General features: G+C 42.8%; 2 protein-coding genes across 2 annotated transcripts; both read right to left on the bottom strand.

The window, feature by feature from the left end:
- Window positions 1-10,488: 10,488 nt before the first annotated feature.
- On the bottom strand, window positions 10,489-12,908 carry LOC125490164 (uncharacterized protein K02A2.6-like). Its single transcript, XM_048628576.1, has 2 exons — window positions 12,464-12,908; window positions 10,489-11,872 (listed from the first exon to the last, which is right to left on the bottom strand). Exons 1-2 carry the CDS (start codon window positions 12,777-12,779, stop codon window positions 10,887-10,889), a joined length of 1,302 nt encoding a protein of 433 aa, XP_048484533.1. The 5' UTR covers window positions 12,780-12,908; the 3' UTR covers window positions 10,489-10,886.
- A 1,254-nt stretch (window positions 12,909-14,162) lies between these two features.
- Window positions 14,163-15,889, bottom strand: LOC119690760 (keratin, type II cytoskeletal 2 epidermal-like). Its single transcript, XM_038106499.2, has 2 exons — window positions 14,673-15,889; window positions 14,163-14,304 (listed from the first exon to the last, which is right to left on the bottom strand). The coding sequence occupies exons 1-2, from the start codon at window positions 15,729-15,731 to the stop codon at window positions 14,299-14,301; spliced, it is 1,065 nt and encodes a 354-aa protein (XP_037962427.2). The 5' UTR covers window positions 15,732-15,889; the 3' UTR covers window positions 14,163-14,298.
- Between the last annotated feature and the right edge of the window lie 1,910 nt (window positions 15,890-17,799).

Here is a 17,799-nt window from a genome sequence, read left to right as displayed (position 1 = left end):
GTATATAATCTAACTTAATTCTTTCACCACGACGGTTCACCCATCTCCAACTTCAGTGTTTGAAAAATCATATACCTAATTCTAGTTATTAATACAAATAGGTACGGTGGCCTGCGCCTAAAAGTATAAATAAAGGATGGTACGGCCGTGCCGCTTTTTTGCTCGACTTGGTGGGGGCACTGCCGTGCCCCCAGATATAAATAAATAAATAATAATAATACACAGTATACAGGTGGAGTTTTTAAAATAGCGATCCCTGATGTTAAAGGGACTAGCTACATCTGTTATAAATCCGGGGACGCGTTGTGTGTGATGTGTGTAGCAGTGGTGTTTATGTGGATGTGCTTGAGCAGCATGTGAGCTTGAGATCGCTATTTTAAAAACTCCGCCTGTTCACATTTAGGCGCAGGCATTACGAAGCTCTCATTCAAAACCTCTGAAAAACCGGCACGTGTAGCACAACGTACGTACCTCACTAAAATCTACATACAACGGCTCTTAACAAAACCTTTCGTTCTCCATTCACGGGATCAATGCCGACGCTGGGGGGTCACTCTATATCACGAAAAACGAGGTATCATTGCGCTGCTGACGAGCCACGACTCTATCTCGTTGTATTAAAAGTGCCGATTGCATGACAGCTCTCGCTCGTTCGTTTTTCGTCAGTATAGAGTAACCCTGCTGCCGCTGTAGTTACATACTTATCTTGATGTACGGGCCTGCTGGGAGAACCCGAACTGTCGAGAACCCATCGCTCATAACATATTGACCCTTATGCCGTTCTTTCCTTGGGTGTTTTCAAAGTGTTGCACAAGACGTGTCCTTGTTTGTACAAACTGTTTATCTACCAGGCGTTAAAGGCATTACGCTGATTTCCTACGCGTCTCTTGGGGTGCTCGTGTTGTCTGCCAGTTTTTAGAATTGCTTACTGTTTAGATTGTTATTGGTAAAAATGAGAATTCCCTGTATATTCATTATAGTTAATTACCCTGGGTGTAGGTATACATCATTTTATTATATTCCTGTCGTGCTTTGTCAGTTTACAGTTACTAAAGGGAAATCAATTGATTTTGACTTCGATTTAAGGGTTAGTGCGGGACACTCTTAAAGCACAAATCCGAATATGCCTCCGATAGTAGCGAGAGCATAGTGCAGCGTCATTCAGACGGAATCAAAAAGCGCACCGAGCGAGGCAATGGAACAGCGGAATAACACAGAATTATAATATATAAAGCTGGATTACCACTCACTGACTGACTGACATAGTAGTTCTCCCAGAAGGAGCCATTTTTTGATATAACAATGTTTTACGGAAATGTACAGGGTGCTCGGGTGAGTAGAGAAAAACCTCGACTTTTTAAAAAAAGTTGTAAAAAAAAAAAATTTTTTTTGTTCCTCCGTTTTGGTGACCATACATTTTTTTATATTTCGAGGGTGTATTTAGAGTGTCTGACAGATTATAAAAAAAATATAAAAAAATAAAAAAACAAAATGGCGGCCGAGTTGCAGTGAGGTAAAGTTAAGGGCGTGTCAGACCCGACTTGAGGTGAATTGATCTCCCGGAAGGGGGGGAGGTGGGGGGATGCTGTTTTTTGCAAACGGTGGGGCACATGATGAAATTTATGGGAAAATTCCAAAAAATGTTTTTTTTTTTATTGCGGGGGGAGGGGAGATTTTTTTATAAAAACGTGTTTTTTCGGGGATTTTCAAAGCATTTTTTTATTGTGTTCGAGGCATTTGACACGTTTGACTTGTATAGAGCGGTTGTGTAGTTTGACGAGTAGAGTTGCCATGTGAAAAAAAAATCCCCATTTTTAGGGTAAATTTCGAGATTTTCCCCAAAAACATGAAAAGTAGAAATGGCCACTTTTGATTTTAAAATTTGATGCAGTTTTGTCGGAAAGACCCGTACTAATGACATTTGACCATTTTTATTATTTTCGACTGGCAACCCTGGGCGATAGGCGAGATTATATTTTTTCCGATTTTTTTACGTCGACCCAACTTGAGGTGAATTGATCTCCCAGAAGGGAGGCAGGTGGGGTGATGATTTTTTTTGTACACGGTCTGATGTATGGTGCAGTTTATGGGAAAATTCCGAAAAGTTGAAAAAACAAAATGGCGGACTGCTTTGGCGGCCATTTTGTAAAAGTGACTTTTTTTCACGATTTTTGATTGGTTGTTTCACATGTTTAGAGTGGTTGGGGAGATTTGTCTTGTATGGCGCATTTGTGTAGTTTGTTGGGTAGACTATACCAGTTAAATAAAATTTCCCCATTTTTAGGGTAAATTTTGAGATTTTCCCCAATAACCTGAAAAATAGAAATAACCGTTTTGGATTTTAAACAATGATGCAGTTTAGTCAGAAAGGCTCATACTAATGACATTTGACTATTTTTATCACTTTCGGCTGGCAACCCTGAGAAATACGGGACATCATATTTTTGAAAAAGTTCGACGTCGATTCAAGTTGAGGTGAATTGATCTCACAGAAGGGGGGAAGGTGGGGTGATGTTTTTCTTTGTACATGGTTGGATATATGGTGAAATTCATGGGAAAATTCCGAAAACTGCAAAAATCAAAATGGCGGATGAAGTGGCAGCCATTTTGTAAAAGAGATATTTTACATGATTTTAGACTATTTCACCTGTATTGAGTGGTCTGACAGTTTTGACTTGAAGAGCGCGTTTGTTTTATAAGGTACGCTTAATTTTTCTATGAAATAAAAACTCCCCATTTTTAGGGAAAAAAACAAAATTTCCCTAAAAACATGGGAAATTTTACATAAATATGCAATTTTATCGTTTTGTGATGGTCTGAGGGGATTTGAATGTATGGCGCGTTTGTGTAGTTAAATGCATAGATTTTTAATTAATAATAAAAACTCCCCACTTGTAGGAAAAAAAACAAAATTTCCCTAAAAACATGGGAAAGTTTACATAAATATGCAATCTTATCACTTTGAGATGGTCTGAGGGGTTTCGAATGTATAGCGTGTTTGTGTAGTTAAATGTACACAATTTTAATTAAAAATAAAAACTCCCCACTTATGGGGAAAAAAATCAAAATTTCCCTAAAAACGTAGAAAAAATTACCAACATTAGCAATTTCACCCCGTTGAAGTGGTCGGACAGATCTATGGTATATGGCGCATTTGTGTAGATAAATACAAACAATTATTATTTAAAATAAAAACTCCCCACTTGAAGGGAAAAATCAAAATTTCCCTAAAAACGTAGAAAAAATTACCAACATTAGCAATTTTACCCCTTTGAAGTTTTCAGACAGATTTGTGGTATATGGCGCATTTGTGAAGATAAATACAAAGAATTATTTAAAAAAAAACTCCCCACTTTTAGAGGAAAAAATATTTTCCCTAAAAATATACAAAATGTAAATCAACTTTACCACAGTGTAAGTGCCGAGCGCAGCGAGGCCATAGTTCTTCTACAAGCTATACCAAAATAAAACCAGCCGAGCGCAGCGAGGCATCCGACAAGTAACCCTGCCATAAAGGAAAGAAATCCGAGCGAAGCGAGGCATTACGTATCATAATTATCAATATCAATAAAGAAAAACTACGGGAAAAGTCCCGTTTAAGAAGTGGAAAGACCTAGAGAGCCGAGCGGAGCGAGGCAAAACTACTGAAACCAACATCCGAAAACCCGAAGAGCCGAGCGAAGCGAGGCTAAAGTACAATAAACAGAATGTGCTTGTGTAACTGCAGAGCCGAGCGAAGCGAGGTAAAACAACCGAGACTACCATTCCGAGACCAGGAGAGGAGCCGAGCGCAGCGAGGCTAAATTACTTTAACCACCAACTGCCTGTTTAACTGCAGAGCCGAGCGCAGCGAGGCTAAACAATCCAAATCATCATACCACAAACCTTGGAGAGCCGAGCGCAGCGAGGAAAAACATTTCAAAACATTATACCACAACCACCGAATAGCCGAGCGCAGTGAGGCAATACAACTTAAGTATAACCTTACCGTAAAAGAGGAGCCGAGCGAAGCGAGGCAAAACAAATCAAACCACCATACCGCAAACCCGGGAGCGCCGAGCGAAGCGAAACAACACCACTCAAACCCTCGTCAACACAACTAGATAATATAACCTGAGAGCCGATTGTGGCAAAGAAATACCTTGAATGAATAAAAAAGATAGACAAAAGTTTGGGCGCGTTTATAGTTCCAATTATGGATTAAATTGAAGTAAACCATACTTCTGTAAACAACAATCATAGGAAATGTTCAAAGTGTGTGTGTTCGAGTGAGAATTTAAAAAAAAAATAGTCTCAAACAGCAAACCCAAGTAAGAAATTAATGAATAAAAAAGCCTGTGTGTATTTCGTTGCTATGAAAAAGTTTCTCTTCAGAACAAAGTAGGTAAACTAATAACCGAGACGCTAGAAAAACGCGCGAATGGAGGTGAGCGGTGGTAGCTCAGTCGGGTAAGCGCCCGCTTCTCAGGCAAGAGATACGGGTTCGAATCCCGGCGCTGACATGTACCAATGAGTTCTTTTAACTTATGTACAATGTATACCATCGCTCTTACGGTGAAGGAAGACATCGTGAGGAAACCTGCATATCTGAACCCACCAACCCGCAGTGGACCAGCGTGGTGGGAAATGGTCCAAGCTTAGGATGGCAGTTTAGACCTTGGGGATATGCACAAAGGTTCCACTCGAAAGAGCCAGGTGTAGGTACTTACACACAATAGAATAGTATAGAATAGGAGGTGACTCAGATTTATGAGGTATTAAAGAATCCAATATTTGTACACAAAACTATACCATCTCAATACTAGGTTAAGTTTACGAAACCAAAAAATAACCATATAGATCAGTTTCTCTACCGTATTTGTGTGAGACAATCCGTTATTCATAATTTAAATAGTTTTCAAGGCAAATATTAACATTCCTGTGGAGTTTTTCTTAGGTATGTAAAGCCAAATTCAAGAAATATCCGTTGTACACTCCCGGGCAATGAAAAAGTTCCACACACAAAATGCCGACACAATAATACGACCCCAATTTTTACAAAGATTTTTTAATTTAAAATTGGATAAAAATATTACCGTTTTTAGTTGGTTGTTGCAGAAGACGGCATTAAGCTAGATTTTCCGTTTAGCTTTTCTCAGTTGAACCTTTTCATTGCCCGTGAGTGTACAACGGATATTTCTTGAATTTGGCTTTACATACCTAAAGTTAATGGCAAAGTCAATACCTATCTGTTACAAATTTCATACTGAAATTAAATTTCTAGGGAAAACTAAACCCCATAAAATATTCGATACGTTATAGGTAGTCAAGTGAATAACCGTATCTCACCAAAATTCATACTGAAAACCGTATCCCACATAAAACAAAAATCATCAGTACCCCTGTTATAATGAAAACCATAGTGAAAACCGTTTTTAAGGCATAACATAACGCAAGAATGATTTGCTACGGTATATTCAAGTCAATACTCTGCTGAAACTGAAATTCATACTGAAAACTGTTTCCCACGTCAAACAAAATCGTCAGTACCCCTTTAATTAAAAAAAATCATAGTGAACACAGTTTTTAAGGCATAACAAAACGCAAGAAAGATTTGCTACGGTATATTCAAGTCAATACTCTGCTGAAACTGAAATTCATACTGAAAACTGTTTCCCACGTCAAACAAAATCGTCAGTACCCCTTTAATTAAAAAAAATCATAGTGAATACAGTTTTTAAGGCATAACAAAACGCAAGAAAGATTTGCTACGTTCTATTCAAGTCAATACCCTACTGAAATGGAAATTCATACTGAAAATAGACACCCACCTAAACCGAAAGCATCAAAGCCCCGCGCGGCTGCTTGCAGCCCGCGCCACAACGCGACCTCTAGTTTAATATAAAGCTGGTAGACTGAGGGCCATATTTCACTGTGCAGATGTGACACAGAGCAACTTTCGTGGCGCGCCCTGTTTTTTAGTGAAAAGAGAGAAATTTGAAATTAGTTTCGCGAATTATGTGGAGCGCACTCGCCGCGGACGCGGAGAGTATGATTTTTGTGTAAAGAGTTTTTTTTCGCTGCTCTTTTCTTTGAAAGCATAATATTCTGTAGCGAGAGAACTTCATGATTATGTTTTCAAATAACCCGCAATAACTTGCGTTTTAATGATCATCCTTTACAAAAACAAACCCGCGTTCAATTGAAAACAGTAATATTGTTAACCACCATTACCATATTTAAGGCAAAATATAATTAATCCTGAAGTTCGATTAACTAGATCCATTTACGTCTGAAGTGGCGGATAATATTCAAAGGCAATTTAATTAACTTGAAAACTAATCAAACTGTCTGTATTAGCATAGCGTTTACACAAAAGTCAGTAGTTGCTTGAGTAGTACACACGCTTGCCTAGGAAATAATACGAAGGATGGATTGCATGTGAAGAAACAGTCAGTAAACAAAATGAAGAAGAATCCTTTGACAATGTAGTGGATGATGGGAAGATTATAACGGCTAAACTGATTTCGATAAAAATATTGGAGTATTTTTTTGCCATTTCTTTTCTTTATAACGATTTTACACATCTTTGTCTGTCGAGGGTTGTATTTTTTTCTATTAGCCCATTACTTACATGTGTATCTGTCTCTTTCTTCCCCGCGCGAGAGATTTGCGTGAAATATAAAAAGTCCCGGCGGCGGTGGCGGCGGCAGTTGCCACGTCTGCCTTCAGTTTGCGGAGGGATTAGGGAAATTTTTCAGCTGTCAGAGAGTCAGGCATGGGCGCGGGTTACACGGGCCTCAGTCTGCTAAAAACGCAGTGGAATACCTATGGATGATAACAATGTTTATCTTTATGGCTGACTATCTACCTGAATATTAAGGCAAAATGAACAGCCACTTAAAAAAAACACGCACTCACGCCTTGTACTAATGTACTCCCTTGCGGGGTAGGCAGAGGTGCATTGCTGCACCCACTTTTCGCCAGAGTGTTATGTTAGTCCCAATGTAATAGGGGGCGGGCCTATTGCCATTTTACGGGCAAATCCAAGACCTGAGAACAAATATCTGTGTTTAAACAAATATCTGCCCCAGCCGGGAATCGAACCCGGGACCATCGGCTCAGTAGTCAGGGTCACTAACCACTACGCCATTCGGTCGTCACTTAAAAAAACCCGTTTGAAAGTGTTTTTTTTCCATAACTGCAAGGGCAATCCTCCTCGTCAAGCTATAAAAATAAAACTACTTAGTTGTTTGTAAATATGGCCTTCACTGATTGCTCCTTCGATATTAAGTCATTACTTCTTCAACATTCAATCATTACTACCTCAACTCTCTAAACATTAAATATAAATAATATGCATTCCATTGTTATTTCGTTCTCCTGAAAAAAACAAGTTTTGTCCTTTTTCCACCAGACCGTGGGGCTTTCGTCGGACCATCGTGACAGAACCCCACTGGTTATGACTCGTAGGCGTCATTGCATAGCAGAACGGGGACCAGCCGGATTACTCGGCTGTTTAGAATTTTAATGCCACGACCGATGTGTGGAATTCATAGTGGCGCTTGAGTGCTTACGAATTGTGATTTGACTGACAAATGACGTCGTTGAAAATAGATGTGATTCGCGTTTCACTTGGAAAATTATTTTGAAGGTTTCATATAGACAAGTACGTAGGTTCATATAAAATGTGCAGAGGTAGAAGAATTGAATTATTAATTTAAGGCGTCAGCACAGTCGTAACGTTACAATAGTATTTTTCCAACTTAGCGTTTTACTTTGTGAATAATTAATATAACATGTCATGATTTTTCTGCAGTACAAACAAACCTAATAAATAGCTTTGAATTCTCAATGTATTATTACGTGAGGAATTTATCTGAACTAGACTTTTACAACAAACAGTCGTTCAGAATTATCCCGTATACCTACATACAAAAAAGTTTAAACTAGGTCTAACAGTAGCTTGGCATAACCGTATTTAACCGATAATATTCAAACCATGAACTGTGCAAAGACTCTATAGATTTTAATTTCAGTTCCTCGGAGGTTTAAAATAAGAAACATCTGTTAAATTTGACCATCGACATCGTTCCATTGGGCCATAAATCAAGATCGCACGTCGCGGCTGCAACACCCTGTAGCAGTCTGTAGCCGCTTGCAGCACCCTGTATATACGGCAGATGCTTCATAACGAACTGATTTATTGCACTGTCTTACTAAAAGTCGCGATGAGGATGTTAAATATTGTACTACCTTATTCAGCACATCGACTTTCAAGCAATAAAGTTGGAAAGAGGAACAAACAAGTTAATGAACTATCGAATAGGCCTGTAGTACCTATGTACTTGATCGAGGGTGTTTCAGATGAATATTATCAATCACCCTCGTTTTAGTACTCAATCATCATCACAGTATAACAAACAAGTAAAAAACAGTTATCTGTAAACATTTTGCTTCATGATGCTACACCAATGGTTTCCCCCGCGTGACGTCACGGCGCGTCGATCTAAATCCAAATTGATAGTTTGACGGGTGACGTCATAATTCACGCCGGCTCGTGAATTTAAATCAGGCGCGAAAATTCACGGCTTAGCTGCAGCTTCGTACGGGGGAATAACTCGCGATGCGGAGTTCATACTGATCTGCAGTTAATAGGGTTGCGCTGTGGACCATTCTTTTTTGTAAGCTGTTTTGGGTACTCTTGGGGTAATTTTGTCGATTGCATTATTGTATTTTCCCGTTCTAATACATAATATAAGCAATGGATGAAAAAATATGTTATAAAATGTGATAAAGTTGGATTACATACTTAGCCAAACCAAAATCAAACCTATATAAGTACACGTATTTATCTTAACGGTAATTGAAAGTATCATAATCGTATGAAAGAGTAAGTTGTTTCCGTGGTGGTTAACCTAAATTTGTTGGTTTGACCAATACAATTGTTTCGATGACAAACCACTAGTTTATTTTCACCACAATAGAACAGGAAATATTATAGTGAAACAAATTATCTAGGAATCTGATTTAAATGGATGTTCACTTTCAGGTTTCAGTCGCTGGTAGGTGCAGAATACTAGTTAAATACCTACAAATCGAGTGCAATTTTTTTCAGTGTATATTTTAATTATACAAAATAGACGTGTTTTACCTACCAATAAAACACTTATTAAACACTTACCTGATTCGAAGACTAAACATAATGAGAGTAACATCCGTTTTTCCCCTTTTATTTCTTGCTTTGTGGCGGATTTCCGCTGTCTCTGACGTCAAGTCCGCTAGGCAGTTTAGTCAAGTTTGAGTTTTGACGTTTGGTAACTTGATTGAATCTTGCTCATTGACTCATTTCCTTAGCGCCAGGCAGCGCTAATCTTTTAGGCTTCGAATCAGGTAAGTGTTTAATAAGTGTTTTATTGGTAGGTAAAACACGTCTATTAAACCCTGTAGCTGATTCGAAGCCTAAACATAATGAGATTTGTTTATTATCGCCTGGCGGACTTAGGGCGTCAATGTGACTAGATGACATCTAGTAGATGTATTCGCATTGTAGGAGTGCAGTGTACCTAATACGATTTGCTACGACAAATAATATAGCTAGAAGGTGTTTTTGGGAAATCAAGACATGACACACTTACATGTAGTACCTGGAGAGCTGGTAAATCCACATTTATGTGATTTAATAAAAGATGTGTGATTATGAATTCATGTAACTAACTTTATTTGTAAACTTTTAAATATAAAAACAATAAATATTCTGATTTTATACATGTTTTATTTTTTACATATCAATAACTACTTATTTAGTTAAATGAATTGGACACAAATAGGTAGGTAAATCAGAGACAGCAATTAGCAAGGTCAAATAATATTTTCTCTTTTAAACATCAATCAAGTTTAACTGTGATCATTATTGCTTATGTTAAGTACTTATACTTAATTAATTATGTAAGTAATCATACAAAATATGCTTTGTCAATCATCATATTGACCCTTATCAGGGATTTAATCATAAATTATATACTTAAGTGTTTATATTACAAGTAATTTTATATTTATATGGAATCAAAAAGTCTTGATATTAGGTTAGATTGAGATTCTAGAACTTGCCTTCGGTAATATCTGGCAAACGTATTGCCTGATCGCCAGTTACCTCTAGTCAGTATTTCATCCAGGGGAGAATTATTGATCCAGCTTTTTGATGCTACAGCGGATCTGACACTACCGGGAGTGGCCGTTACTCCGGAATCTGTTAGAACAGATTTAACCCATGTTACCCCTACGATGGTCTTGGATGCAGCTTTTGGAGCACCACATGTACTGATGAACAAGTTTTTGACATCATTATGTTTTCGTCGTTCGGCAGACAGAGCTATAACTTTTTTGATCCAGGTTACAGGATTTAGCGCTGAGTTATCTTTGTTCATTAACAGTTTCCAACCGGACTGTCTATAATCATAAGTGTGAAGTCCCTATCCTGGGGGATATCTTCCAATAAAACCAGGGAGCTGATGTTCACCGAGCGCACTTTATTTCCAGAATGAATGACACATATGCTACCCTCAATCAATATTCGTAACTCACTAAGCATACCCTACAATACCCCCACACCAATTACACAACTAATTCTAAATTTAAAGCGTTTGTCTTATCTTTAACAATAACAAAGGAATGCATTAACAATCAAACAAAAGACGTAAGTTAATCCTATATATATAGCATTTAACATTCGTAAAATTAAAAACATAAGCAACGTTTGTAGTTATACTGGGCAATACTGATTACCTATTTATTTAACTTTAGTTGTTATCAGTTACACAATAATCTAAGAACCAATAAAACACATAATTACATGTAAGTATTCTTCGTCTATACACGTTGAACATAGCAATAACAATTGACTTATTCTAAAATCTATATTTAGGGTTTTTATGCAAATTGCAAGTACGTATAGGACGAGACTGGGGCGGCACACTGGCGGGCGATGACTCCGGCGATAAGAACTGATCAGCTGATTCTTCCGGCGAGCCGGACGGAGTTGCCGGCGGAGGGGCCTGCGCCCGCGCCGGCGTCACGGACCCCGCGCCCCGCTCCGACTGAGCCTCCGACCCTCGAGGCGAAACGCCCACCGTTACAACATCTGCTGTGTCAGAAGTGTTCACAACGTTTGGGTTCTCTTGTTTATCTTTTGCTGGGAAAACAAGCGAATTCCTAGATCTCCGTCTTAACTGGTCTACGTGCCTATGAACCTGAGAACCATCTATGCCCCTAACCTCCATGTTTTTAGGACCTAATTTATTAATGACCTTTCCCGGTTCCCACTTTTCGCCCCTAAGATATTGCCTATACCACACATCCTCCCCCGCGTGTATTTCGCGATTGGTCGCCCCCGAGGCGGCGCCCCCGAGCTGGCGGCGCTGCATGCGGCTCACGCGGCCGCCCACGTCCGCCCGCAGCGCGTCCAGGCGCGTGCGCAGGCGCCGGCCCTGCAGCAGCATGCTGGGACTCTGTCCGGTCGTCGCATGTTCCGTATTTCTATAATACAACAAAAATGTGTGCAAAGCCCTATCTATCGACTGTTTTTCATACATGGCCTTTTTGACAACTCGTTTGATAGTCCTAACTGCGTTTTCCGCTGCCCCGTTGGAGGATGGATGATACGGTGCCGCAAATATGTGATCTATGCCGTATGATCTAGTAAACTTCGCAAATTCGCTACTAGAATATGGCGGGCCGTTGTCGCTGACCAACTGCTTAGGAATGCCCCATCGTCCCCATAATTCAACGAGCTTGTCTATCGTCCAATTGGCTGCTGTGCTAGGTACCGGAAACACCTCGATCCATTTGGAAGTGGAGTCTACAACTATTAAATAAGTCTTTCCGAATATTGGTCCTAGTGTTGCCCAAATGCAAGAACAAGACGAGACTTAGCCAGTCTTGGTCTTGGTCTTGCGCCAATACACCTGGTCTTGGTCTTGGTCTTGGTCTTGCGCCAATACACCTGGTCTTGGTCTTGGTCTTGGTCTTGCGCTCCCAGTCTTGGTCTTGGTCTTGGTCTTGCAGCAAGAGTCTTGCAAGTCTTGCAATTACCTATTAGTCTATTACTATTTATTAAAGTTTACTTTTTGATTTTAATAGATATTTTTTTATTCGCTATGTTTATGGTATTAGTCGTAATGCGCATAGGTCCAGTTTTTCATTTTCTTTGATACAGTTTTTTGCATCTCATAGAATTCCTAAGCGTACTTACCTATACACCGAACTGTTACACCTAACTACTCAGTGAAATAGCGCTAAGTCCTAGCTGCAAGACGCAAGAGTCTTGCAGGCTATGTCTTGTTCTTGCTCAAGTCTTGCACGGTCAGTCTTGGTCTTGGTCTTGCTAAAAATACGCGGTCTTGTCCTTGGTCTTGGTCTTGCAAAAACGCAAGAACAAGACCAAGACTGCAAGACCAAGACTGAATTTGGGCAACACTAATTGGTCCCATGAAGTCGAGGTGTAGCCTCGTCCACGGGCGCGCCGGCCACGGCCAGGGCGAGTGTGGCACCCGCGGCGGCGCGTCCGCCTGCGCCGCGCACACCGCGCACGCGCGACACACCCGCTCCACCGCCTCGTCCACTCCTGCCCACCACACGTAGCTGCGAGCTATCGCCTTCGACTTCACGACGCCCATGTGGGGCTCGTGTATCATATTTAATACTTTTTCCCGACATTTTTCTGGTACTACTAGCCTGTGTCCCCACATTACGCAACCCAACTCCTCATACAACTCGTTTCGCCTATTAAAATAGGGTTGCATACCCACTATGTCGCAACTGTCAGGCCAACCGTTGCGAACATAATTTAGAACCCGACCTAGAATCTGATCTTTAGCAGTTTGACATTTAATTTCATTATATTCTAATAACAAGGCTTCCTGAGCAAAATGTAAATAAGTCTGCTCCGGCAGTATACAGTTTTTACTATTCTCACTACTAGACACGGGTAGTCTCGATAAACCATCAGCACCATTGACGTCCGTCCGTACGTATTCTATATCGTAATCGTAAGCTGATAGAATAATAGCCCAACGTTGCATTCTACTCGCGGCCATTACCGGGATACTGGCGTTGGAACCGAAGATAGAAACCAAGGGTTTATGATCGGTTCGCAGAATGAAATGACGCCCGTAAATATATTGATGGAACTTCTTCATACTGAATATTATCGCGAGCGCCTCACGGTGTATCTGTGAGTAATTTTTTTCAGCGTCCGTGAGTGTGCGTGACGCGTAGGCCAGCGGCCGCTCGACGCCCCCCGCGCCCCGCTGCGACAGCACCGCCCCCACCCCCTTGGCGCTCGCGTCGCACGTCACTATCAGCTCAGCTGATGGGTCGTAATGTGCTAGTACCGACGAACTGACCAATAAATTTTTCACTTCTTTAAATGCCCGCTCACATTCCGAGCCCCACCGCCACTCACGGCCTTTTTTTAATAAATCATATAACGGTACTAAAGTAGCACTTATGTTTCTGACGAATTTTGCATAAAAGTTTACTAGACCTAAAAACGATCGTAATTCGGAAACGTTTTCCGGCCGGGGAATCTTAGTAATAGCTGAAACTTTAGCAGGATCCGTTTTAATGCCGTCTTTTGAAACAATATAACCTAAATACGACACCTCATCGGTTAAGAAAATGCATTTAGACTTTTTAAGTTTTAATCCTTTACTTTGCAACCGCTGGAATACCGCCTCTAATGCTTCTAAATGCTCCGCCTCCGTCCGTCCGCCTATGATGACGTCATCAAGGAAAACTTCTACGTTTGGAATACCGCTTAATAGCGTCGACATAATACGCTGGAATATGCCCGAGCTCGATGCTAAGCCGTACACTAGTCTATTGTACGTGAATAAACCTCTATGAGTGTTTATTACTGTGTATTTCTTAGTATCATCGAGTTCTACCTGGTTATAAGCCTGACTCAAGTCAATTTTTGAGAAATATTGCGCCCCATTGAGTCCTACGAGTACCTCATCTATCCTAGGCAACGGATACCTATCAACCAGTAAGACGGGGTTCAAGGTCGCTTTGTAATCAGCACAAATTCTTAACCCACCATCAGCCTTTGTAACGGGTACCAGAGGAGAAGCCCAGTCGGAGCAGTCGGTGGGCTCGATGACGCCGGCGTCCAGCATGGCGTCCAGCTCGCGGTCCACGCGCTCCCGCAGCGCGAAGGGCAGCGGCCGCGCGCGGTGGAACACGGGCCGGGCGCCCTCGCGCACGCGCAGCCGCGCCGCGCCGCCAGTGTACCGACCCAGTCCGCCCGAAAACAACTCCTTATACCTGCCCAACAAAACACATATGTCTTTATTCAAAGGCTGTGAGTCACCGCTAACATTGTTACAATTGAAACTAGGTATCACTACACCTAGTTCTGCCAGCCACTGACGACCTAATAAAGACGTTGTTGCCCCTTCGATTACGAATAAATCTAAGATAGCTTCCTTATCTTTATACCTAACTAAAGGTTTTATTATACCTAAAGGACGAACTTTAGAGCCATCAATAAACTTGAGACAAATATTATTTTTCTCAATTTTTCTATGTGAAAATAATTCCTCATACAGTTGTTTACTAATGCAGGATATAGCTGTTCCTGTGTCAACTTCCATTTTTACAATTTTGTTGTCTAAACACATAGGTACACTCACCGCTCTGTAATCGTTTAGACACAAGCTGTGTAACGCCTCCTCGAGATCGGCGCCCTCGCCGAGGTTCTCCTCCCAGGAGTCAGGTTCCGCAGCGGTCGCTCCGTAGTGCACCCGGCCCGGGGCGCGGCCGCCGCCGCCGCCCGCGGTCCGCCCGCGCCCCGCCGCACGCGGGCACACCCGCCTCAGGTGGCCCGTCTCCCTGCACCGGCTGCACACATAGTCCCGGAAACGACAACTATTCTCCGAATGGTTGCGCGCACCACAAGCACGACATGCCCCTCGGCCGGGCCCTGCTGCCGTCACTGCCTCGTGGCCCCGCGATTGACGCCAACCGTCGGCTCCATTGAACGCCGCTCCACCCGCGCCGCTGCTGCTGTAGCTACCAGCGCCCCGGCTGCTGTGGGGACCGCCGCCCGCGCCGCCGCCGCCGCCCCGCTGCGGCCCGCGCGCGCGCCCCTGCTGCGCCAGCTCGAGCGCATGCACCGCGCCCCCGGAGCTGGCCGCCCCGCCGCCGCCGCCGCCGCCACTGGCTCCCGGCGCCTCCACCGCTGCCGCGTTTATCTCCGCCGCTTCCAGTGACGTGGCCAGCTTCACCGCGTTCGTGAACGTCAATGTGTCGTCCTCGGCGAACAGGCGCTGACGAATGACGTCGCTCCTCAGCCCGCACACGAGCTGATCCCGGAGGTTGTCGTTCAGCTTATCTCCAAAGTTGCAAAGACGTGCCGCCTTTTTGAGTGCGGCCACGTAACCCGAAACGTTTTCTTCTGCGCTTTGCCGCCTCTGTCTGAACCTGAACCGTTCCGCCCACACCGACGGGGAAGGCTGCAGATGGTCACGTAGTAGGTCACACGCGGCCTCATAGGTTATGTCCGACGGCTTACTAGGACACGCCAAGTTCACCAGTAACTCGTAGGCCTCATCACCCATACTCGCAATTAATATAGGTAGTTTTAGGTCGGCACTTATTTTATTCACTTTATAGTACATTTCGAGTCTATCTACGTATGACGACCACGTGCCGCCGCGCACTTGGAACTCCGCTAATTTGCCGACCGACATTGTTTTCGACGCGAATTTTTTTCGTTACACGCGCACAAATGTCCCGGCACCGATTTTTCTTCGTCGCCACTGTGAAGTCCCTATCCTGGGGGATATCTTCCAATAAAACCAGGGAGCTGATGTTCACCGAGCGCACTTTATTCCCAGAATGAATGACACATATGCTACCCTCAATCAATATTCGTAACTCACTAAGCATACCCTACAATAAGAGTCAGTTTTGGATCCGAATTCGGGCCAGAATATTATAGAGTCATGCATTGTCACACAGTGATCTGCATCAATTCGTAACAAGGTGAGATCGTGGACCCTTCTGCCCGAACATAGTAGAAGCAAGGTTGCTGTTTGTCTTGACGCTTCATACAAACTGCTTGTTTGAGTATCTGATTTAGATATAAAATCTATTACAATATCTATGTCCCATATTGGAGATTTGGATGCTTTTGGGGTTTGTAGGGCAACGGCTTTTAGTGCATGTTTAACCACGCTGTCTGAACTAAGGTGTGATGAGTGAGTGTTGCACATAGTAGAAACTACCGACTTGTGTAGCAGTATAGAATTGTAAGAAAGTTTATGGATAAGGTGCAAGTCGATAATAAATCTTCCTAGATCGGAACCCGAGGGGTTAGTAGGGGCAACTCCCTTTGTCCTCGCCCATTCACACCAGCGATTCCATGCTGGCCTATAAGTTTTCAAGGTCGATGGTCGCCAACTTGTCAGTAGAAGTTTTTTCTGTTCTGGTGACCAGTTTGGTAATTCATCCGACCACCCCCACATCTCCATACTTCCAGAGTCATCTCGTCTACCTTCGGAGGAGGATGGCCTGACGTTGCATCCACTAGTACTTGGCGTAAGTTCCAGATCGTGTGTGGTGGGCCTAACGCTCTTTGTTTCAGGTCCGGTCGCCAAAATACTCGTTCCCACCGAGGAGCTACTACTAGATATATCCCTGATGCACTGTTCAAGTGGTTCAGTACGCGTGGCATCAGACAGGGTGGTGGGAATACCCAAGCTAGTTGAAATGACCATGGATGGGCGAACGCATCGTGCATTTTCGCTTGGTCGTCGCTGAGGTCTATCGAACAATAGTCCTTCACCACGTGTGCTATTCTCGATGCAAAGAGGTCCATTGTCGGCACTCCCCATTTGGCGAATATTGTTTCCAGCGCTGACGGCAGCAGGTGCCATTCCGGTGATAGCATTTTCCGAGATAGGTGGTCCACTTCGCTGTTGTAGATGCCCGGAATATGGAACGTTGTCAGTTTTATGTTGTACCGATCCAGTAGTGCAAACAAGTTGAACGTTAAGGTCATCAGTGCCTGAGACCTTGTTCCTCCTTCGTTTCGAATGTATGCGATGACTGTTCTGTTGTCGGTTTGTAGCATTACAGTTTTGTTGGCTAATGTCGTTCGCATTCGTTCTATTGCCTTGTGGACTGCGAGTAACTCTTTTTGATTGCAGTGAAGGTCTCTTTCGTGCGGTCTCCACAGGCCCTGTATATTGGTATTGTCCAGCCGTGCCCCCCAGGCTATGTCCGAGGCGTCGGTCGTCAGGAAGTGAGACGGTGGCGCTATATGTATGGCTGTTGATTGGTAACAATTTTTGAGCCACCATTTCATTTCTGTTTTGGCGAGAATTGGTACATTGAATTTTTGCGCTATTTCTGGCAGATTGTGGTTGAATGATTGTATGTGACGATAATTCAATCTGCCCCTCGGAACAGCGAAGCTCGAAAAGTTCAGTAGGCCGACTAGAGATTGAATTTCTGAGAAGCTGGCTTGCCCTGAGGATAGAATTTGATTTATACTGGATTTTATTTTGGCAGTCTTTTTGTCCGGTAGGGTTTTTGTGTTGGGCCATGGATTCCAAATGATTCCCAGGAACTCTAGGGTTCTTTGAGGTTTCAGGATTGACTTCGCTCGATTTATTTGCCAACCCAGTTGGTTCAACAGTTGGACCGCGTAGTCCAAGTGCTGGCTCAGGGTGGTCGGGTCTTGGTGGACCAAGAGGAAGTCGTCCAGGTAGACCAGTGTCCTTATGCCCTCGTCTCGCAGGAGCTGTGCTATCC

Source organism: Plutella xylostella, chromosome 21 (assembly GCF_932276165.1).
Source record: "Plutella xylostella chromosome 21, ilPluXylo3.1, whole genome shotgun sequence".
Lineage (NCBI taxonomy): Eukaryota > Metazoa > Arthropoda > Insecta > Lepidoptera > Plutellidae > Plutella > Plutella xylostella.
The sequence above is the reverse complement of the archived record's forward strand: the minus strand, read 5'-3'. Positions and strand labels throughout refer to the sequence as shown.

Excerpts from the sequence above, each read along its gene's own strand:
- LOC125490164 (XM_048628576.1), bottom strand. The coding sequence starts at position 12,779 with ATGCAACCCTATTTTAATAGGCGAAACGAGTTGTATGAGGAGTTGGGT. Across the intron at positions 11,873-12,463 it reads GCTACACCTCGACTTCATGG|GACCAATATTCGGAAAGACT; the intron begins GACCAATTAGTG and ends GGGCAACACTAG.
- LOC119690760 (XM_038106499.2), bottom strand. The coding sequence starts at position 15,731 with ATGTCGGTCGGCAAATTAGCGGAGTTCCAAGTGCGCGGCGGCACGTGG.